This window comes from Macaca thibetana, chromosome 2, assembly GCF_024542745.1.
Source record: "Macaca thibetana thibetana isolate TM-01 chromosome 2, ASM2454274v1, whole genome shotgun sequence".
NCBI classification, from domain to species: domain Eukaryota; kingdom Metazoa; phylum Chordata; class Mammalia; order Primates; family Cercopithecidae; genus Macaca; species Macaca thibetana.
In genome coordinates, this window is record NC_065579.1 from 32,587,723 (window position 1) to 32,611,708 (window position 23,986).

At 46.3% G+C, this 23,986-nt stretch overlaps 1 protein-coding gene across 2 annotated transcripts in view; it reads left to right on the forward strand.

Annotated features, from left to right (window-relative positions):
* Positions 1-23,986, forward strand: part of COLQ (collagen like tail subunit of asymmetric acetylcholinesterase) — a 71,397-nt gene that overhangs the window by 12,020 nt on the left and 35,391 nt on the right. Inside the window, exons 1-3 of one of the 2 annotated variants that reach the window (XM_050777613.1) lie at positions 7,840-11,589; positions 20,475-20,587; positions 21,808-21,909. In XM_050777613.1, the coding sequence (XP_050633570.1) occupies positions 11,514-11,589; positions 20,475-20,587; positions 21,808-21,909 (291 nt within the window). In that variant the 5' untranslated portion in view covers positions 7,840-11,513. Of the gene's footprint in view, positions 1-7,839; positions 11,590-20,474; positions 20,588-21,807; positions 21,910-23,986 lie in introns of those variants that run through there. The other variant, XM_050777605.1, reaches the window with a different exon arrangement.

The following is a 23,986-nucleotide window of genomic DNA, read 5'->3' on the forward strand; positions in this document are numbered from 1 at the left end:
ATGCTTCATTCCACTATCATCCCATCTGCTTTTTTTTTAGACAGAGTCTTGCTCTTTCGCCCAGGCTGGAGTGCAGTGGCGCGATCTCGGCTCACTGCAAGCTCTGCCTCCCGGGTTCACTGCAAGCTCCACCTCCCAGGTTCACGCCATTCTCCTGCCTCAGCCTCCTGAGTAGCTGGGACTACAGGCGCCCGCCACCACACCCGGCTAATTTTTTTTTTGTATTTTTAGTAGAGATGGGGTTTCACCATGTTAGCCAGGATGGTCTTGATCTCCTGACCTCGTGATCTGCCCACCTTGGACTCCCAAAGTGCTGGGATTACAGGCGTGAGCCACCGCACCCGGCCCCATCTGCTCTTAATCGATGCTGAAGATTCCAGTTTCAGAATCGAGAGTCTCCATCTAAAGCCTGAGGCTGAGTTGGGGACATCCCAGTGCACAGGCTATGGAACCGGAGGTCTGGGTTCAGAATCCCAGCTCCACAGGACCTTGGATGTCATAGAATCAGTTTTCCTCACCTGGAAAAGGGGAATATACAACCCATAACATTATTGGGAGGATCCAAGGAGAGAGCCTGGGAAGGGCCCAGCTCTGGGCCCAGGTCAGAGTATGTAGTCAGGAATTACTATTGTACTTTGAGGGGCAACATTTGACTTTCAGGACATGGTATGCTCACACCTGAGAACAACACCTTAGCCATTCTGAGTTCGCAGCAGAAAGGCCTACTAACCGGCAGAGTTCACAGGCAGGAGCTCTTCCTGTGGCTGTGAGGGAGAAAGCGTCTCCCCTTCTAAGACGGGGTGATCTTACGAGGAAACCCCACAAGGCACTGCAATCCTGAGAGTGTCCACTTTTTGGAAACTCTGCAACTCTATGCAAAACCTAGCAAGAAGACAAGCCACTTACTGTATCCAATTCATCCGCATCAGAGCAGGCCCTCTGTCCACATGGCATCTGTCTTGTATGCTTCCTTTGAGGTGACAATGGCCATTAAGTCAGCAGGCCTGCCTAGTGCAGGTCCTCCTGGGCAATCAGAGGAAAATGATTAAATATGAGATTTTCAAGTGGAATGCCAGCAAACTGTGGCAAATTTAACATAGATGCCCAACTTTCTGGCCATATACCCATCCGCTGCTGCTTTGCATTTTGCTCAATGTTTTTTCCTAATTAAAATAATAAAATATAATAAAATCCATTTGAATTAAGATCCTCCTTCTTCTTATAGTTATTATGTATGTAATTTTTTTATTTTTAGTAAAGACAGGGTCTCGCCATGTTGCCCAGGCTGGTCTTGAACTCCTGAGCTCAAGCGATCTGCCTGCCTCAGTCTCCCAAAGTGTTGGGATTACAGGCGTGAACCACTACACCTGGCCTGCAGTGTGTTTTTAATTTTCATATAATGAAAATTATATACAATTTATAATATATAATTTAATTCTTATGTAATGAATGAGACTCAAAATTTACCCATTTTTCATCTACAGGATGGGCAAAATTCAAAAGGTGCAACATCAGACTGTTGGTGAAGGTGTGTGGAAACAGACACTCTCATCCACTGCTCCCAGGAGGGGATGTGAATTGATGGGGGCTTTGTGGAATTATTTGATGGACAATTTTATGAATTATTCATTCGTCAAACCTGGCTTTCAGTCTCTAGATTCATTACGACCATTACTTAAGATACATAGCATTTGAGATATTTCCCCTCAATCAGATGACCAGTATTTATTGTACCGCCTACAATATGCTTGTTATACAAGTGGTTGGAGTTTGTGTGAGAGCAAAGCAATCAAGACAAGGAGACAGCCCACCTGTGTTCAAGTCAGACTCTACTTCTTTGAGCTTCAGTTTACTTATCTCAGATAAGTAATGTTTCAAATGAAGGCCACATTCGGACTGTTGTAGGCCGATGCTTAGCACGTAGTGAGTGCTCAATACGTGTTGCTGAGAGTTGTGACAGCTGGTGTTGGCAGGCTACCTACGGTAGTTTAAAGACTGTTTTTGTCTTCTGCTTTAGGCCACAGGAAAACACCAGAGTAAGTTACAAATGAATTAAGATTTAAATATAAAATATGAAACTATAAAATTACTAGAAAAAACCTTGGGAGTTTTTTTGAGTAACTTTGGTGTGTGGAAAAACCCAGAAACCATAAAAGAAAATAATTATACATTAAATTCTGCTACATAAAAAAATTATGTGTGGCAAAAACAAACTCAAAAGGCCAAACAAACTAGGAAAAATATTTGCAAGTCATGTAATAAAGTGTTTCTTTCCTATGTGTAAGAAAAATAATGTAAGAGAAAAATTGACAACCCAATGAAAAAAATGGAAAAAGTATAAATGGCTTCAAAATGTTTGAACATATTCTCAGTCTCATTCACTATATGAGAAATGAAAATTAAAACCACACTGAAGGCTGGGTGCAGTGGCTCACGTCTGTAATCCCAGCACGTTGGGAGGCTGAGGCTAGCACATCACTTGAGCCCAAGTGTTTGAGACCAGCTGGCCAACATGGCAAAACCCCATCTTACTAAGACATATGAAAAATTAGCTGGGCGTGGTGGCATACACCTGTAGTCCCAACTTCTTGGGAGGCTGAGGTGGGAGGACTGCTTAAGCTTGGGAGGTCAAGGCTGCAGTGAACCGTGAATGCACCACTGTAGTCCAGCCTGGGCAACAGAGTGAGACCCACTTTTCACCTATCAAGTAGGCAAAATTCAAAAGGTCAAACATCAGACTGTTGGTGAAGGTGTGTGGAACAGGCGCTCTCATCCACTGCTTCTAGGAGGGGATGTGAATTGACAGGGGCTTTCTGGAGATGAATTAGGCAGTATGTATAAAAATTACAAGTGCCCATAGTTTTTGACCCAGTATTTTTATTTCTAAGAATTCATGTAATGGATAGTCTTACCAGCATACACAAAGATGCATGTGGAAGGTTATTTAGTTGCATTGTTTGCATCAGCAAATTTTGCAAATCATCCAAATGCACATCAGTAGGGGGCAGAGTGAACAAATTATGGTTCTTCCAAAGAAAGGGATATTATGCAGCCATAGAAAAGAAAGTGGGGTGGGCACAGTGGCTCACGCCTGTAATCCTAGCACTTTGGGAGGGTGAGTTGGGAGGATCACTTGAGGCCAGGAATATGAGACCAGCCTGGGCAACATAGCAAGACCTCATCTCTAAGAGAAAAAAAAGAAAAGAAAACAATGTGCATGCATTTTATGTAGTTATAGAAGAATAATTTCTTAGAAATACTGTGAAGACCCTGGTGCACTGGTGTGTGCCTGTAGTCCCAGTTACTCAGGAGACTGAGGCCGGAGGATCACTTGAATCTAGAAGTTCTGGGCTATAGTGCACTATGGTGATGGGATATCCACACCAAGTTTGGCATCACTACAGTGTCCTTCCAAGAGCGGGATGCCACACTGCTCCGGGAGGGGTGAACCCGCTCAGGTTAGAAACAGCAGGTCACAACTCCTGTGCTGATCATTAGTGGAATTATGCCTGCACTCCAGCCTGGGCAGCGTGATGAGATGCCGTCTCTTAAACAAAAATACTGTGAAGAAACCGAGAGGAAGTACCATATGTATAACAGAATGTTACAAGTAACCCTTTGAGTAAAAGGGGGAAAATATTATACCTACCTATTTGCTTGTATGTGCATAAAATAGTCCCAGAAGTATACATAGAAAACTAAGTAATGATCGATAATAAATAATTGGAACTGGGTAGCTGAGGGAGAGGAGTAGGAGAAAGAATTTTAATGTATACTTGTTTATATGTTTTGAGTTTTGAATCATATGCGTGTATTACCTATTCTAAACAATTAAAATACTATCTGTACATATAAAGTACCACCTTTCATCTGGAGCACAGGATGGGATTTTTTGTCTTTAAAAGTCCTTAGATCCAAAGCAGCAAGGAAAATTGAGATCTCAGAGAGTTTCCAGATTGGTAGAATCACAGGATTATAGTGCTACAGAAAGCCTAAGGTTTATCTTGCCAGCTTGCTCAGATGATAAGTGCTAGTGCTCAACTGAGTCCAGAGGGATCTGCCCTCGGTTCCCCAATTTCTGGAATCCAGGAGTTGTAGTGACTTTGAGACCAATGGGTAGAGATGCCAGTCTGTGCCAGTGGGCAGCCATGGGGCTCCCAGGAACCCAGCCTCCCTCCTCCCCACCTGTTGTGGACCCTTGGGCAATAGATCCTGGAGGTGGGGTGGGGGGGGTGCAGGGATGGATATGGGGAAAGGAATAAGTGAGCCAGGTGGTTTTGAATTACAAATGCCTGTAGAGCTAAACTGTCACCATGGAAAAATGAAGGCATGGAAACGTAGCGGCTGGAAGCACAGGGTCTTTCCACACAGTCACAGTTGTCAGCAGGTGTTGGAAATAACCCACCCTTTGGGCTCGATGCAGCTGGAAGCTTTTGTCTCTGACCTATGGCCAGATCTCCCGAATAATTTTTACAAACTTGTCCTCCCCTGTCAAGCCCTGGCAGAAGATTTAATAGCACCGGCTGATTTATGTTGGCCGCTGTAATCAAATTCAGAATCAAGGCGCAGCCAGCCATGGAGAGGTTTCTTTATGTTCCCTTGGCTCCTAATAGCATTGTCTCCTCCTTCCTCTCTACTTACCACATGCCATTTGGTCAGATTAGAACTTGAACTCAAAAAGCAGATGCCTTTCTTTAGATAAGGTCCAAAATAATTTCCTGGTCAGGGGAAAGAAAGGGGGATGGATTTGTTTTCTTGACTATGTGTGCAAAGGAGATATTTTTGATATATGACTTATATAAAATAATGACCGATATGAGATGACTGATTTTCTTTCATCCTCTTAGTGAGGGTAGACTTTTCCTCCTCAAGACATCTCTGTGGGTTAGGGGTGGGAGACAGAAGAGAGTAACCTTCTTATATTGTTTGCAGTGATTCAACAACCTGCTCAAGGCCTCTCAATGAGCGGCTTCAGGTTCCTCCAGGAGGCGCTGGTGCCTTAGCTCTGTGCAGCTCCAGGGGCCCCTAGACATTTGCTAACAAGGGAGTTGGGCTGACCTGCTCCCAACCCTCATCCTTGTGAACGTATCTTCTGGTTCTCTGTTGCCTACCTAAAATTTTTTCATTGTATTCTTTTTAAAATCAGGAACAATTTCAAACATTCAGAGAAAGTAAAAGATAATTGTTCAGGGAACACCAATATGTCCACTGTTTGGGGCTGAATTATGTCTTCCCCAAATTCATGTTGAAGCCCCAATAATACCCAGTATCTTAGAATGTGACTGTATTTGTTTTTGGTTTTGGTTTTGTTTGTTTTTTGAAACTGAGTCTCGCCCTGTTGCCCAGGCTGGAGTGCAGTGGTGCGATCTCGGCTCACTGCAACTTTCACTTCCCGGGTTCAAATGATTCTCCTGCCTCAGCCTCCTGAGTAGCTTGGATTACAGGCACCCACCATCACACCTGTCTAATTTTTGTATTTTTTAGTAGAGAAGGGGTTTCACCATGTTGGCCAGGCTGGTCTCCATCTCCTGACCTCAAGTGATCTACCTGCCTCGGCCTCCCAAAGTGCTGGGATTATAGGCGTGAGCCACCATGCCCAGCCAGAATATGACTGTATTTGGAGATGAGATCTTTATAAAAGTGATTAAGATAAGGCCATTAGAGTGGGCACTAATCCAACTTGACTGGTGTTCTTATAAGAAGAGGAAATCTGAACACACAAAGAGACACGAGGGATGCGGGCAGAAGAGAGGCCATGTGAGGACATGGCAAGCAGGTGGCCATGCCCAAGCCAAGGAGAGAGGCCTCAGGGGAAAACAAACTTGCCACACCTGGGTTTTGGCCTTCCAGCCTCAAGACCTATGAGAAACAAGTCTCTGTTGTTTAAGCCATCCAGTCTGTGGTACTTTGTTACCCCAGCCCTAGAAAACGAATCATGCACCGCATCAAATCTGCACTGGCTATCATTTTGCTGTGATTGCTCTATCATATATCTGTTTATTCATCTTTTTATTGATGGACTTCAAGTGAGTTGCAGATTTGTCACCCACTCTGGAGAACAGAATAGGGGAGGTAAACCCATGTTTGATTCAAGACCACTGGCACACCTGATTGAACCCTGTCTGTGTTTGGGATAAGCAGAGATTATTTACTCATGGGAGTTTACAAACCAGGAAACTGAAACCCAGAGATGAACAGTCATTGGGTTTGATTAGAAAGACGTGATTCTGGGCATTGGTAAGTGGTTCCAACCTTAGCTGGCTGAGTCAACGCTTCTGACTCCTTTGGGTGCCATTTCTTCTGAGGTTTCCTGCTCATTCTAGGTGGTGGTGGCGGTGGAGGATCTCCACTGTGTGCTGGTAACTGTTGCGTTTGACCTTGGGTGCATCCCTTAATCTCCCTGAGCCTTACCTGAAAAAGAGGATGACAGTACTAATATGTACCTTGTGGGGCTGTTGCGGGGATCAAAGGATTGAGTGGGGAACATCAAGGAATGTCTCCCATTGTTGGCACCTCACAACTGAGTTAGGGCAATGATATCTGCTATAACATGTAGCATTTTAGTGGCTTATCCTAATCAAAATTTACTTTTTGCTCACCTAACTGACCAGTGTCCCTGGTTGGGGGCAGTGCACCTCCATTCTGGCATTCAGGGGTGCAGGCCCTTTCCATCCCATGGCTCCACTGTCCCCCAGGAATTGAGTCTGTATACCCAGGCAGAATCATTGGCAAGAATAATGACATGCCCCCACCTTTCTAAACTGCAGAGGGCTGGGAAATGCAGCTACTTCACAGGGATCACTCTGGCCTATGGAAGAGGGAGCACACATTTTGGGGGGAATGTTAGCCTTTCCACACAGCCCCAACTCAGAGGAGGTCCTCTGATGGGAAATCAGTGGCTGGGAGTTAGTAGAAGAGGCAGCCAGCTAGCCCGGGAAACTCACCCCCCTTGACCAGAGCAGTGAGGACAGGAGGAAGGTTGGAAGTGGTTGGGAACCAGTGAGCCATCACCAAGGGTCAGGGTCAGATGACCACAGGAAGGCACCTCCTCCTAGGGCTGTGTGCAAGGTGCCTTTGGAACTCTAACTCCAATTCTGTACTATCTATGTGGTCCAGATCAAGTGACTTAGCTTCTCCAAGACTCATTTTCTCCTCTGTAAAATGGGGATAATCAGCTGTGAGGGTTAAATGCAATAATGCCTGGGAAATGCTGAGCCTGGGTCATTGTCATTTCATGATGTGGGTTTTGCCAAACAAGAGTCTGCAAGTATGCAGCGCAGGCAATGCTCCTTCCTCTCATCTCGGGGAGGATGATACTAACAAGTCATGGCCCTCTTTCCTCAGAGTCCTTCTTAACACAGCATTCCAGGAAACCTGTATTAATCAGCGCAAGTTAGGCTGGGCGTGGTGGCTCACGCCTGTAATCTTGGCAGTTTGGGAGGCCAAGGTGGGCAGATCACAGGAGGCCAGGAGTTCAAGACCAGCCTGGGCAGTATGGCGAAACCCTGTCTCTACTAAAAATGCAAAAAACAGCCAGGCATGGTGTTTTTCCTGTAATTGTGGGTACTCCAGAGTCTGAGGCACTAGAATCTCTTGAACCCAGAAGGTGGAGGTTGCAGCGAGCCAGGATCGCGCTGCGGCACTGCAGCCTGGGTGACAGAGGGGGACTTTATTTAAAAAAAAAAAATTTATAAAAGGCTGGGCGTGGTGGCTCATGTCTGTAATCCCAGCACTTTGGGAGGCTGAGGGAGGTGGATAACCTGAGGTCATGAGTTCAAGCCCAGCCTGGGCAACATGGTGAAACCTTGTCTCTACTAAAAATACAAAAATTAGCCAGGTGTGGTGGCAGGTGCCTGTAATCCCAGCTACTCGGGAGGCTGAGGCAGGAGAATCGCTTGAATCCAAGAGGCAGAGGTTGCAGTGAACCAAGATCATGTCATTGCACTCCAGCCTAAGCAACAAGAGCAAAACTCCATCTCAAAAAAAAAAAAAAAAAAAAAAAATCAGTCCAAGTTAGCAGATGAGATGAAGACTCTTTGTCCCCCAGAGGTCAGTCTTTTACAAGACTCTCCTGAGTAAACAAAACCATTGGATCTAGAGGTGAGATTAAAGAAAAAATTATTCTGACACTGGTTAAAATGGTAAGGAAGACTTTATCCAAGACCATTGCAATAGGTTTAAAGACTATTGTAATAGGACACAGAGATCAACCTTAGCTCCATTACAAGGACAAGTGGGGATTTATAGCCAAAAAGCAGGTTGGGTGGGTCAGTGGATTAAAAACTACTAAGAGGAGACATCATGATAGGGGGATTTTGACTGAACCAACTTAACAGGATTCTTGCTGAAGGCAGACCAGGATGATCAGTTCTCAAGGGTGGGGGATTCTCTCTAAACTGACTTATCAAGATTCTGGCTGTAACTGGACTCTGCAAGGATGGACACGGAAGCCCACGTTCAAGGCCTAGTCAAGAAGAGGGCTCAGGGGAACCTGACCAAAGCTTGGCCAAGGAGGGAATGGTTGTCGGTGGGAAGGTAGAACTTGGGTCCTCCTACCTATTTCTCTGTCCACCAGGGTTCTGGGATGGGACAGCAGACGTGAAGTGCTCCACGCTGGTGGGAGCCTTGGCACTGCCTCAGACAGTCTTTGCCTCTGGGTCCCTGGGAAGGGTGTGGGAGTTATCTGTGCTGCACAGGCTCTCTGTGCGGTAGTGGTGGGAGACACAGCATGAGGAGCACGCAAAGCAGAATCAATTTTGGCCCCATCAGCAGGGAACGGGCCTCTGTGTGGCAGCAGCAGGGACAGGAGCGCCTGGAACAGCTCCCAGGGATGTCGTATTCCAGAAGAGGTCTCTAGCCTGGCTGATAAATCCCAGAGCTGTAATTAAGACAAAATACTGTGAATGTGACACCTGCTGACAGCTGCAGGAAGGCCCCGGAAACTTGTATTGTGAATTAGATTTTGCAGGCAGCTCTGCCATGGTGAACTGGTGCCAGGCTAAGGCACCTGAGGGAACTTGAGGGCAAAGATTGCTCACTAAGGGGGAAGAGGGGAGATCCTTCACCCCTGTCTGGGAACCATCGATGTCTCAGGAATCACAGACCGTGGTAGATGCCAAAGCTGGGAAGGGGTTAGAGCTCATCTGGTCCAAGGCTTTCATTGTACATCTAGAAAAATCCAGACCCACAGGGGAAATGGGTTGACTTAGGTCACACGGTGAGTTAGTGCCAGGGCTAAAGACCAGGGCTCTTAATCCCGGTCTGGCACACTTGGCTGGAGAGCAGTTAAAAGTAGTTGAGCATACATCCAGAAATTTGACTTAAATTCAATGGTACGTGCTTGGGAAGACAGAGACGATGCCAGAGGATGAGACAAAGTTATAGACAGACAGACACAGAGACAGAGAGAGTAAGACAGAGACAGAAAAGAGAGCGGCAGAAGGAGAGAAACACAGAGAAGAGGCAGAAGATATTCGTGAGCCTGAACCATTAGGTTCAAATAGAGATTCAACACCTGCTAAGTTGGACAGGACCCCAGCAATCATCTAGTCCAGCTACTTTTGTGTTTACAATAATGAAACAAAGTACAGCTGAGTGGTTTACATATGTCAACCTTTTTAGAAAAAGTTTGATGCCATGTGGTTAAAGAAAAAAGTGCTTTTGGTGTGAAAAGTGGCAAAACTTCCATCTCTGAAGGTTTGTGAAATGAAATTTGAAAAATGAAGGGCTGTAAGAATATGACTGAGAATAGAGAAAGTTGGGAAAATGTGATGCAGATATTTCTGCAACTCTCTAGGACTCAGGACTGAGGACTCCCTGACCTTATTGCTACTTTCTCTGAGGTCTCAGACCCAGTTTCTGAGAAGGACAAAGGGGAATTCCCCAGAGAAGGAACACAGCCTAAGCCTCACCTCCCACTCCTCCCATCTTGACACAGCAAACCTCTGCTTTCAAGTATCAGCTGAAATGCCACCTCTTCCAGGAATCCTTCCTTGATATCTCACTTGGACCCGCTCCCCCTCAACTGTTACCCATTTCTTCCTTCTATAAAGCCCTTCAGGCATCCCTGCCCTATGTTAGCCACTCTTCTTTTTTGCCTTATACAACAGTTATCCAAGAATATGTCGATAAGAGAGCCCTTATTCTGTGCCAGGAATTCCAAAAGCTGTAGCTCTAATTCTCACAACAAATTATTAAAGTCGGCTTTGCATGCCCACTTTACAAGTAAGAAAGCTTAGACTCCAAAAGAATGAATAACTTCCTCAAGGTCACTCAGCTACTAAGTGGCAAAACCAGGACTTAAGCCCAACTTGGATGACTCCAGGGCCAGTACTCTTCCCATGAAACTGAACAACACATTCCAAGGGCAGGAACTGTGTCTAGTCATTGTATCTTCCACAATTTGGTACTTACTGTGTTTCTGAATGACTAAAACAGTAAATGAATGAATGAATGGACGTAAGTGTCCTTTCTTTCGAAGTTTATAGTGTAGGGCTTGGCAAGCTACAGCCTGTGGGCCAAATCCAGCCTGCCTCCTATTTTTGTATAAACTTTTATAAAACATGGCCACACTCATTCCTTTATGTATTGTCGATGGCTGCTTTCCTGTACAATGGCAAAGTGAGGTTGTAACAGAGACTGTGTGACCCACAAAGCCTAAATATTTACTGTGTGGCCCTTTATAGCAAAACTTTGCTGACTCCTGCTATAGCTTATGGTCTTTACTAAGCTGATTAAAACAACACTGCTTATTGCTAAGTAGTATAATAATGATCTTGTCTTTTATAATCTAAAATATTGTGTGTCCATGCTTGTGCACTGGGTGTGCCTATAAAGAACCAGATAGATTTAAATGTGTAACTGGTATATGCCACCTTATTATGTTATAGGCAGGCTTCATGCAAAAAGACTTGCCCACATGCCCTCTGGAAATCTATATATTTTGTTTGTTTGTGGTTTCGTTGTTGTTGTTGTTGTTTTGGTTACGTTTAGCTTTGTCAGCAACACTTTGACCCAGATGGGATGAGAGCTGAGACCCCTGGCCACGAAGGTCTTCCCTGAAGCAGAGGAGGGCAGGCTCCCTTTGGACAGTCTTGGTGGGGGTTGACTTTGAGGCTTACCAGAGCAGTATTGACAAGGCGGTTTTTGAGCCAAATGAAAAGCAGCCTGTTTGACTGACTGCTCTCCATTTCCTCTTGGCTTGCAGGGGCTAAGTATCCCCAGGCTCCCAACCTTATGTCCTCCCCTGGGCTGAAGGCACTCTTGTACTCCAGGCCTCCCCTACAGCAGTGTTCATGGGCAGCTGGAGCAGGGCTGCCTACCCATTGCTGCTCCCAGGAGCTGGCCCCAGACCCCTGGCATCTGGGGCAGAAACAACATCAGAGCAGGGATTGGCCAACTCCCACCCCTAATGCCAAACAGGCCAGGCACTGGCAGCACTCGGAGGCGTGACGAATCTCAGCCTGTCTCCGGCTAGTGTTCCCTGGCCAGTCCGCTTTGGGCCTTGCCTCACAATGACGGGCTCATCATTCAGCCTCGCTCATCTGCTCATCATTTCAGGACTGCTCTGTTACTCGGCAGGCTGCTTGGGTGAGTTGTGTGTGCATGTGGGTGTGCACGCAGATGCACATGCATTGTTTTGGAAAAAAGACTCTTGGAAAGCAGACTGTACTAGGAGGTTTCAGTAGCCTTTACATTTTTTTAAGTTTTTTTTTTCTTTCACAGGGCTGTTTCTCATTGTGAAAGCCTTTAAATTTTAAACTGCTCGGCCAGTGTTGAAATTGCAATGCAAAGGCGTTTCACGGTAGAGTTGGTGGGGACCTGGCGTACTTGCTCACGAGTGTGTGCACTTGTCTGTGTCCCTCTTGTGACCTTGACTTCAGGCTGGCAGCTGGTACCTTGGCTTGGAAGTAAAATTGTGCTCTATGGTCTGGGCCCCCGCTGGCGTTGGGTGGCTGAGACACTCTGCATCACTCTTGAGTGGACTGCCTTGGGTAATGTGGCTCAGAGGCACAGCCACCAAACCACCAAATTGTTCTTTGCAGGCTGCATCTTTGCCTGCTCGGGGGCATACAGCAGAAGGCAAACTCTACCATGTTCTTTCAGAGAAGTTCAAATTATGTGCAACTTTTAGGATCAGAATTTGTTTCTCAAGGTTTGTTGTGGGGATTGAAGGAAAATTGTAGGGTTCAGCCTTCTCTGGAACAAGTGAATCGGGGGGAATTTTGGGCAAATTGTATTCAGTTAATGTAAGAACTTTACTGTAGCTGAGACTCAACTCACTACAATAAAGTCAAAGCACTCCAAGATGTCATAAAGCATATACCCTTGGCCTTCTCTCTTCTCTTGGGTCTCTCTCTCTCATGCAAGTTCCCACAGGCAGGGAAAGGCCCCAAAGGAGGAGGAGGAAGTAAAAAGCTGACTAGTCCACCAACTGGACAGGCAGGTGCGGAACAGTTATGTGACTGCACTTGTAATTCTCCCAACCTGCTGAGGCAGGATGCTTATGTCAGTTCTTTCCTTTGGCAGTTTCTAATGACACATTTGTTGGGTTGAGGGGGTGGGAGGGAAGGCTACTTGATGGAAAAACAGAAGGCAGAAATGGAAAATGCTGTTTCCAGTAACCTATTGTGGGGCTGGCCTTGCAAGAGGGGAGATGAAGATGGACACAGTGGTGGTTCTGGTGTCATACTTATCTTAAAAAGGGACTAAAGGAGGCCAGGTGCAGTGGCTCACGCCTGTAATCCCAACACTTTAAGAGGCTAAGGCAGGCGGATCACCTGAGGTCAGGAGTTCGAGACCAGCCTGGCCAACATGACAAAACCCTGTGTCTACTAAAAATACAAAAATTAGCCAGGCATGGTGGCACACGCCTATAATCCCAGCTACTCAGGAGACTGAGGTACGAGAGTGGCTTGAACCCGGGAGGCGGAGGTTTCAGTGGGCCGAGAACGCACCACTGCACTCGAGCCTGAGCAACATTGTGAGACTTCGTCTCAAAAAAAAAAAAAAAAAAAAGACTAAAGGACTTTGGAGATGATTCGGACAAAACTCCTTGTGGTACAGATGAGGAAACTAAGTTTCAGATTGAGTAAGCCAGTTGTACTGGCTCACATGGCCACTTGCACCCGGACTTAACACTCTTTGATTCAAATTCATGTCTTTCCAAGAGTAAATTGGAGAGAATCTCTTTCCAAAGATGTGCCTCAGTTTCTTGAAATGAAACAGGAGAAAGTCTCCTTTTCAAGAACGGGTATTGAGTCCAAAGGGTAAAATCAGCATCATCAACAGCAGAAGCCCCAAACACTTGCCCAAAGCCTGCATTAAACAGTTACGCAGAATTTGGCAATGCACTGGCCACATACAACATGACCTTGATGTCTTTAAGTCGGGGCATGAGGTCCTGAAGTTCCGTGGTGGTTGACGTCTCAGCCTGGTGCTGAGCCACGTACTGCACCCGGGTTTCTGCGGCTCCACGGAGGTACGCACAGGATTGCTTTCAATACAACGGAGCCTTCCGGGGCTTTTCCAGACTGGAGCCTGAGCTCAGACACGATTCTACAGAGATGGTCCATGATACAGACCCACAGGCCACTCGGATGACACCAAAATAGACATGTGAAGTCCTGGCTTAGTTGACTGGGAGGGAGGAGGGAGGGGGAAGCTGCTCCCTACACGTCCACCTGATGGAAATATTCTGAGCAGGAATGAGCTGTAAATAAACTAGGCTCCTAAAAACAAACAGCTCCAGGGCGTCAGGGGAGGGCAGAAATAGATGGCCTTCCCCTGCTGGGAAGAAAGTGGGTCAAGGGGGAAAGGGTGAGGGGAATGGGGTGGGGGAGCTGAACAATGCAGAGGCCTCAGCCAGAAATGCAGCTGATAATTTGTGGTCACTGAAGAGGTCTCCAGTTTCCAGGAAGAAAGGAGAGAAGTGATTGCTTTAAATGATACAAGGTCCTTCATCAGTGGAAGACCACACAGGGTGCTGGGTGAAGGAAGGCACTGGAGGCCATATATGGTCTGGAAAAATAATGGTGATGAATGCATATTAGCAGTGTGGGCCTGCCAGCTTCCCAGGTGCTTTTGGAACACTGCAGCCTCAGCCCTTAGCTGTGTGCTGAGGCAAAAGACAAGCAAAGGAGAAACTGTAGCCAGGGGACCTTAACATTCTGGGATTGGTGTGAGCCTGCCAGCCTCCTCCACCCTACAACTGAAGCTGCCCACTCCTAGCTACTCAACCCTCTAGGAAACTTGGAGAAGTTGAAGAGGAATACATTGGCATTAATGTCAAGTTCTGGAACAATGTATCCGTATTATTTTACCACTGAGAAAAGTAGCCCATGGCAGCTGGAGCTGCCCTGACACTCAGAGCTCAGCCTGGTGTTTTGCAACACAGAAGCGATGTCACAGAACACCATCATCAGACAGGGTCACCCTGTGATGGATCGAGACGAAAATAAGAATCACTCAATCACAACTGAACATAGACGAAAACAGGACTATCATCCAACCACAAAAATGACTAAACATTCTCCTGTCCTTGCTAATATGAGTGATTACTGCTGTTTAAAAAACCAATCACAGCTTTAGTCTTGCTCCACTCTCTTCCTCTAGATGTGAATTAAGATACTCAATTATAGAATGACCCTTTCTTCCTGATGGCATCCAATTCAGAGTGAAGCCATACTTCATTTCCTCATAGTGTCCGCTCAATCACCTAGCAAGAGCCCAACCCTAGGATCAGTCCTTCCCAGCATCCTCTAACTGAGATGCCCCACGGTTCCTTCTCGTGTGTGTTCTACCTCTTTGCAGTGAGTCAGTAAACCCAGCTTGGTTCCCTGAAGCCTTTGCTTGGAGGTCACTGACGCTTTAGCCCCAAGTTGTTGTTATGGGACCTTCATTTCTACCACATGCAGTCATGGTGTAGAGCTCAAGAGAAAGGGCTCTGGAACTAGACTGCCTGGCTCTGTCACTTACTAGCTATATGACTTCGGACAAATTGCTTAACCTCTTTGCCTCAGTTAATAGATCTGTAAAATGGAGATGATGATAACAAAAGTAGTACCTAGCTTTTAGGGTTGCTGTGAAGATTAGGTGAATTTATATGTGTGAATCACTTAAATGGTGCCTTGCATGTGGTGTTTGTCACTATTAATTCAGCAAATGTTTGTGGAGTGTCTAGTGTATGTGAGATACAGTGCTAGACCCTGAGGATAAAAGCTGGCTCCTGCTCTCCCAGAAAGCACAGTTTGGTCAGAGGGATACAAGGAAATAGTTTTTCCCCTTGGAGAAAACCTAGCATAGGGGTAAAACCAGAGAAAAATATAGCAGGGCCACTCAATCTTGGCCTGGGAAGTCAAGGAAAGCTTCCTGTTAGAGGCAACACCTGAACACTTCTTGATGGACTGCTTATGGAAGGGCAGGGAGTGGGGTATAAGCAGCAGGCCTCTGGGCTCTGCAAGCCTTTCCAACTACAGATGCCATTTAGGTACTTTCTGCGTCCCACAAGGCCTGGCCCAGTGCCTGGCAGAGTGTGCTCAAATGAATAAATGTCTAATACTCATAAACTAGTGCCTGCTGTGACTTTTCTTTCTCAAACTCTGACCATTGTTGCCCCGGGTCCCCTGCAACTTCAAAACCACCCTTGATTCTCCCTGCTCTTTCCCTCCTGCAACACGTTGGTCCCCAGTTTCTCTGCATCAGTCCCTCCCTTCCTTTCCCGTGCCCTGCTGTATGCTCCCATTCTCCAAGACTGTCCTCCACACACCTGCACCTTCCCTGCACACAGTGTTCTCCAGCACCATTTTGATCCTGTTACTCCTTTACCCTGCACCTGCCGTGGCTTCCTACGACTTTCCGATTAAAGCTTAAACCCAGCCGGGTGCGGTGGCTCACATCTGTAATCCCAGCACTTTGGGAGGCCGAGGCGGGCGGATCACGACGTCGGGAGATGGAGACCATCCTGGCTAACACGGGGAAACCCTGTCTCTACTAAAAATACATAAAATTAGCCAGGTGCGGCGGCGGGCGCCTGTAGTCCCAGCCACTCAGGAGGCTGAGGCAGGAGAATGGCATGAACCCAGGAGGCTGAGTTTGCAATGAGCCGAGATCGCACCACTGCACTCCAGCCTGGGCGATAGAGCAAGACTCGGTCTCAAAAAAAAAAAAAAAAAAAAAATTAAACCCCTTTGTGGGGTATCCAAAACGGCATGATCTAGCCCCAAATTAACTTTCCAGCTTTCCCTGCATCCTGACCCCAACACCCACTGTTCCTCCTCTTCATTAGGCGACCACCTTAAAGTGTCTTGCCTCTGTGCTGTGTTTAACGTTTTTTGTTTGTTTGTTTGTTTGTTTGAGATGGAGTTTCACTCTTGCCTGGGCTGGAGTGCAATAGCACAATCTCAGCTCACTGCAACCTCTGCCTCCCAAGTTCAAGCGATTCTCCTGCCTCAGCCTCCCGAGTAGCTGGGATTACAAGCGTGTGCCACCACGCCCAGCAAATTTTTGTATTTTCAGTAGAGATGGGGTTTCACCATTTGGTCAGGCTGTTCTTGAACTCCTGACCTTAAGTGATCTGTCCACCTCAGCCTCCCAAAGTGTTGGGATTACAGGCGTGAGCCACTACGCCTGGCCTGTTTTGGAGCACCTGTCTGCCTTGCCTTCTTCAGGAGAAACTCCTCCCATAGCCTCTGTTGAGCTGGTGACAGACCCTGAGATCCTGCTAACGACTGGATCTCAGCCCGGTCCAGGGCAGGCTCTGCTCAGCTCCCCCCATGACCTGTCACCTGGCTGGGCAAACAGATTCCCTGTGGTGGATGTTTGAACTAAGACCCACAAGGGGATGTTCCAGACAAAACAGATGGGGGAGGTAAAAGAGGTGAGGCAAGACTGGGTCAGCCGTTATGGGAAGATGGGCGTGAAGACGCCAGAGAAGATGGAATGGATCAGATGTGCAGAAAGAAGCATAAAAAGGGAGATGGGGGGCGGGGGATGGAGGAAGGTAAGAGAAATACCAGGACAGTGTCATGCTCCATTGACTCACTGGCTCCAGCTCTTTCTGACAGTTGTTAACTTTACGATAAATCTCCTTTTTCCCCAGAGCCCACGTGAGGGAAGCTCTGCTTCTCACAATCCAAGTAGCCCTGAATGGAACACGGTCCATTCCTGCCATTCCTCCCGCTCCCCGGGGAGCCTCCCCTCCTTCCATCATCCACCTCCCCAGCTGGCCCTTCAAGGCCTCGCTCAAGTACCCATGACTTCCCCAGATATTTTTGTGGTCTGGAAGACTTCCTGTCTGAATTCTCCTTGCTCTTCCAGAATTAGCACGAATTCCATCTTTCCCAAAAGATGGCCAGGTCCATCCCAGCTGGTGGCCACCTGTTGTTCCTGTTTTTGTGAATTCCTTCAGTCCCTCGTTAACTTGTATGACCTAGAATGGATGCTGCTTTGGTGTTGGGTGTTGGGTTCTATGGAACTTTTTGTGACCAAGCTAAGCACCAAGCATTAGATAGGCCAACAGTTTTCATTGGGGCTGTTTTGGAAATTTTCAAGGTATTTTTAGTTGTTTCAAAGGCCGGGATGGGTAGCACCACTGTGTTTGTTGAGCTGGGTCAGGAGTGAGAGCTATCTTGCAAAGGGTGAGACAGAATTGTCCCACATCCTACATGACTTTGAAATGTCCCAAGGAACATTCATACCTATATATAATTACCTCATTCTATAACTGAATTCTCTTTTACACAGCATTTTTAAAGCACTGTTGTAATATAAATTGAGTTTTCTAAGACTACAATTACAGAGTAATGGTTGTGCTTTGTCTAGTTGGGAATTTTACCCAGTGTTATTTATTATTTCAGAAAATCACATCACATGGTGGACACATTCCTTGTAGCATGGGAGTTGCCAATACCATAATCTGTATTTGAGCTGTTGCATTCACTGTGATTTCACATAAGTGCAAGCATCAAACTACAGCATTATGTATTCTAATATTGTGTCTGACCACTTATAAACAAAATGTTTACTTTTATATCATAAGTCACTTTTTTTTTTCTTTCTTTCTTTCTTTTTTTCTTTTATTTTTTGAGATGGAGTCTCGCTCTGTTGCCAGGTTGGAGTAATCTCAGCTCACTGCAACCTCCACCTCCCAGGTTCAAGCAATTCTCCTGCCTCAGCCTCCTGAGTAGCTAGGACTACAGGCACACACCACCATGCTCAGCTAATTTTTGTATTTTTAGTAGAGATGGGGTTTCACCATGTTGACCAGGATGGTCTCCATCTCTTGACCTCGTGATCTGCCCGCCTCGGCCTCCCAAAGTACTGGGATTACAGGCATGAGCCACCACGCCTGGCCCATAAATCACTTTCTTATATTTTTCTTTTATGTAGAATTAAGAGCACAATATTGATTTTTTAAATCGTGTGTCAGTGTGCTGTATTATTTATGAATTTCATTTCCAGATAATAAAGGTGTCTTTACACAATATTTCCCATAAAATATTGGGCCTGAGAGGGCTGAGGGCCTTTGGCACAGGCCAGTGGAATGCTCCATCATCAAGGGTGCTAGGAAGTGTGTATGCACAGAGCCACCATTCCTGTGGACACCGCGTGACCTGGCGACTTCTGGGGAGCACTCAGCCCTTGTCTAGTGTCTGAGGCAGGTCCTGGAGCACAAAGTGGAGATGGTTGGCAGATGCTGGCCCCTGGGAGATAAGACAGAAAAGTGGGTTCAAGGCTGAGAGCATGTGGTGGTCAACCTGGCGCGCGTGTCCTGTGAGGTCAGAGGTATTGTGAAGGGGTGGAAGCAAAGGTACATCGTGACACCAAAACTGAGAACTGAAAAAGCATAGCTTTGGGTGATTATGGATATTGCTGCTATGAACATTTTAGTGCATACATTTTGGCGAAAACACACCCTTTTTTTTTTTCAGGGCCATTTCAAGAGAAATTTTTACTTGTTGGTATAAAAATAAAACTATAACCATTCAAGCTGGCTCTTAACTAAAAAGTTTATCTTGAAACATTTGCAGTAACTCCCACTGGATTCATTAGTTAGGGACACAAATCAGGGCTGTCTCAGGGCAAACACCAGAGAACACATATATGGTCCTGGCCAATGCACATCATTCAGAGATACTGGGGAGGAGATTCAAGCTTGGAGTCAGAACCTGAAATTTTAAAGATCACTTGCAATCATGATTCCGGATACACCCACTTTTCTATTGGTAGAAACCTAGGAGTGAAATTGCTGGGCTAAAGTGTATGTCTATGTTCAGCTTTAATAGAAGATAACAAGCAATTTTCCAAAGAGGTTGCATCGGTTTACATTCTGGCCAGCTAATGTGTGATAGTTGTGGTTGTTCCACATCCTTGCCACATTTCTTATATTCTGTCCTTTTCATTTTAGCCATTCTGGTGGATGTATAGTTGTATCAACCCAATGAACATCAGCAGTGTTCAGCAGAATGGATGAGCAGGTTGTGATATAGTCGCTCAGTGGGACTCTATTCAGCAGTAACAATGATAAACAACAACCTAGATGATTCCCATAGACAACATGTTAAGAAAGAGAAACCAAAGACAGGAGTTCATATTGTATGATTCCATTTACATAAAGTGCAAGGTTAGTCAAAATGAATCTCTGGTGTTAAAATTCAGGATGGGAAGGGGTGCAGAGATTGGAGCTTGAAGGAGCTTCTGGGAGCTGGGGGATGCTGTTTGTTGACCTGGGTCCTGGTTTCTAGGATTCGTCCACCTTGTGGAGATTTATTGGGCTGTAACTTATTGATCTGTGTACTTTTTGTAAGGCATACTTCAACATTGAACATTTACTAACATTGAACATGGATGAGACTTTTTGTAAAAATAAAGCTACAAAGGTTCAGGGCCCTCCCTTCATTTCCCGACACTGTGGATTAGGCTACCCATATACTGAGACATTAAACCGTAATTCTCCAGTGACATGAGTGACACGTGAATGTGTTTGTAAAGTCTAGAGTGAATATATGTGTTTTAAATCATGGGTGCGGGTGTCCTGTAAGTAATGCTGCCACTGGCCCTGGCTGCCTCCCTGTCTGAACAATTTCCTTCTGAGTACAATATTAAAGTCATTAGCAAGCACTTTCTTCACCTCAACTTCTGAGGGCATATGATGAGTCTGTTTGAACTTTACATTTCCTGCTACATCTACAAAGTAACAAGTCAGTATCTGAGGAAGGAGAAATGAACCTTATAATGGTCACAGTGTCCAGACAAATTATCTGCTTCTTTATGAACCATTTTAATCCAGCAAAGGCAAGGGCAAGGGCATAATTGCTATGTCAAGTAGCTGACAGGAGGCCCACCCACATCCAACAGGCTAGAAATTAGGATTTGGAAGTCTGGGGTGGCAGGATGGGTCTTCCCTGGGCACGGTGGGTGTGACAGAGGCCCCAGCACTGACCACATGCTAACGAGCAGCAGTTTTCTCTGAACAGCCCTTCCTGGCCTGGATCAGAAGAAGCGTGGTGGCCACAAAGCATGCTGCCTGCTGACACCCCCTCCACCACCACTGTTCCCACCACCATTCTTCAGAGGTGGCCGAAGTCCGGTGAGTACTTTGGGATTTATGAGAGAAAAAAAAAGTGCAGGCTACTCATTTGCACACCACACGGCCCCGCCTGCCTGCCCCACTCCACCTGAGCTGCCTCCGGAATCTTGTGAGAGCCTCAACCCTCCACGGTCACCCAGAGGTTGAGCCCTGGAATGGACATTTTGCAGTTCCTGGGGTGTGTCCATTCTCCAAATATCTTAAATAAATGATGGAGGGAGGGAGATTCTTCTCGGCAGGAATTGGATTTGGCAAAGTTTCTCATCTTCTCAAAAACCAGGAGGTGAATTTATAATATAACTTCCTGGGTTCCCATCAGCTGCTCAAATATGGAATTTCCCCTTCTGTTTTTCTTCTTCCCAAGTGTTTATGAAATTCCCTTCTGCAGTCCGTGTCTAACACAGACCATTTCCATGAGGTGACTCAGGAAATAGTTCTCCTGTAGCCACACTGAGGTGTGACAGGGAGCAGAATTTGGAAAGAAAGGACAAGGTGAGGAAAAGAACAAGATTCGGGAAACTGGCCTAGAAGGCAGCAGCCAGAGCATTCTGAGAACTTGGGATTCTCAGCTCTTTCCCAACACTGCTTCTCCTGTGCTGTCCAATTCAGGAGCCACTAGCCGTATGTAGCTATCTGGCACTTGCAGTGTGGCTAGTTCAAGTTGAGATGTGCTGTAAGTGTAAAATACACACTGGATTTTGAAAGAATTAGTATGAAAAAAGAATGTGAACTACTTCATTAGTTCACTTTCTAATATTGAATATATGTTAAAATGATAATATTTGGGTTTTGTTGGGTTAAATAAAGTATATTATTAAAATTAATTTCACTTTTTTCTTTTTAGCTTCTTGAAAGGTAAAAATGTGACTACTAGACAATTTAAAATTACAGTGTTGCTCTTACTGGTGGCTCACGTTAGTTATGTTTCCACTGGACATGCCAACCTAGACATTGGATAGAGGCCCCTGAAATGAGCTTCCTAACTCTATCCAAAGTGGCTGCAATTTGTCTGTAATTCACACAAGCCAGGTTTGTCTCAAGAGCAGATGAGAGAACAGAAACTGGTAGCCCAAGATGTCATCTTCTTGGGGCAGTCATTGGGGTGTCAGGGAACTGCCAGGCTTAGAGACCTGAACCCAGAGCAGGTCTGTGTCCAGGATGGTGACCCTTCCTCTGTCCCCTACGCCTGACCTCTAACTCTGTGTTGCTTTGTACTGAAGCTTCTCTCCCCAGACATGAAGAATCTCATCCTGGAACTGGAGACCTCGCAGTCCCCGTGCATGCAAGGCTCGCTAGGCTCCCCTGGGCCTCCCGGCCCCCAGGTTGGTACACTCTACCGGACCCCTCTTGCTGTCTTCTGTTTAGAGCAGGAAAGCCCACTGCACAGAGCCTCTTAGTGTCTGCTCCTTCTCATGTGATACAAAGCTGTTTTTCCTTCTCTCGCTAACTTCCTGCTCCAAAGCCACATGGTTAGAACACTGGCTCTTTGCTAGGTAAATTCTGGCCTCCCGACCTTGATTTCCTCATCTATGCAATGGGGATAATAATTGTCCCTACAGTACTGAATTTTGGGGGAATCAAATGAGGATGCTACCTCTATGGATATGGTTTTTATTAGTTACAATCAGACAAACACTTGATGATGGTGCCCCTTTTGTAACCATTGACCCGTCCTGTGGACCAGAGCTGCCTGTGTTCAGCACAGGGAAGTGGAGGCACAGAGGAGATTGTTTCCTGCCTCGCTGGGCCCCCAGGTGTTGCTACCAAGTAGCCCGCCCCTGCCCACCAAAGCTAAAGGGGAGAGTGAGAAATAGGCAAAATGCTGGAGAAAGGATTTCTAGACACACAAGGGTACCCTCCAGAAACCCCACCCCACAGACTCCTGGCCCTGTGGCCTACCTCCAAGAGGGTGCTCCATCGGTGAGGGACAGCTGGGCCTGAGCCTTCCATGGGGAGGAGAAAGAGGGCGTAAGGAGCAGTTAGTTCCCCAGGTACCTTCCCATGCAGGGGGCATAAAAATGACATCACCCACCTGGGTAAACCCTCGTGTGGCTTCCGGACACTTGAAGGCTCACCTGGATTACAAAGCTCCACAGGAGGGGACTCCAGCCTGTATCTCCTACGTCACTTCCTACCTCCATTGTCTCCTTGACTCAGACACAGTGACCATCTCTCACGTTCTCAAACACTCCAAACTTGCTTTAGCCACAGGGCCTTTGCACTTGTGGTCCCTGCTGTTTGGAATGTTCTTCTTTCTGGTTTTGATCATGGCCAGCTCCTGTTGGCCACTCAGTACTCAGCTTCCATGCCACCTCCTTAGAAGTGCCTTCTTCTACCACCCACTCAACCACTTAGTCTAAAGTAGTCTCCTGCCCGCACCCACCACCACAATCACTCTCTGCCACAATGACCTATTTTAATTCTCTGCATGATTTTATCATCCTATTATGATGTTCTTATTTGTTTTTCTGTTCCTGGTCTCCCCTCTGTAAAAGGTAAGGTCAATGGCAGGGGTTGGCAAACTATATCTGTGGATCAAATCCTGCAGCAAAGTTTCAATAAAATGTTGAAGTTTTATTGTCTGTGGCTGCTTTTGCACGACAAAGGCAGAGTTGAGTAGTTGTGACAGAGACCAAATGTGACCCACAAAGCCTAAGATACTGACAATGTAACCTTCTAAAGAAAACGTGTGTCAAGCCTTGGTCTGTGGGAACAGAGACATTGTCCATCTCGCTCACTATTATATTGCCCGTCTACAACAGTGCACGGGGTCGGGATAGGTTCTCCATAATTACTTGTTGGATACAAGAAAGAAAACAGGACTTTGAACCCAGAGTTGGCCAGAGGCTGACACAGAGAAGCTGGGAAGCCTGCAGAAAAGCAAGATGAGAATCTTTCGAGGTGCATTTCTATCTTCCCACCTTCAGCCAGTCTCCTCTAACAGGTCTCAGGCATGCTAGAACCCATGGAATATAGAAAAGAAAAGGGGGACTTTCTGCTGACCTCAGGACAGTGGCTCTCTGGTCACACACATCTGTAACCTCGTGCAATCCCCTTTGAAGCACCTGGAGGCTGTGTTGCCCAACTGCAGGGTCCTGTGTAGCCACCTTCATGTCCTTAGAACACAGTGTGGATGCTGTCCCTACTCAAAGTGAGGTCTGTGAACCAGCAACATTGGTATCATATAGGAAGCTGGTTAGAAATGCAGAATCTCATCCCCCTGACAAATTCATTCTATCAGAATCTGCATTCTAACAAGATACCGCCCCTCCACCAAGTGAACGGAGTGAGTCATCTGCACATTAAAGTTGGAGAGGCAATGAGCTAGTGTACAATGACCTTGTGAAATAGTTCTAGTCCACTTCAAGAAACAGAAAGGACTAAGGTTTGGAAGAATCA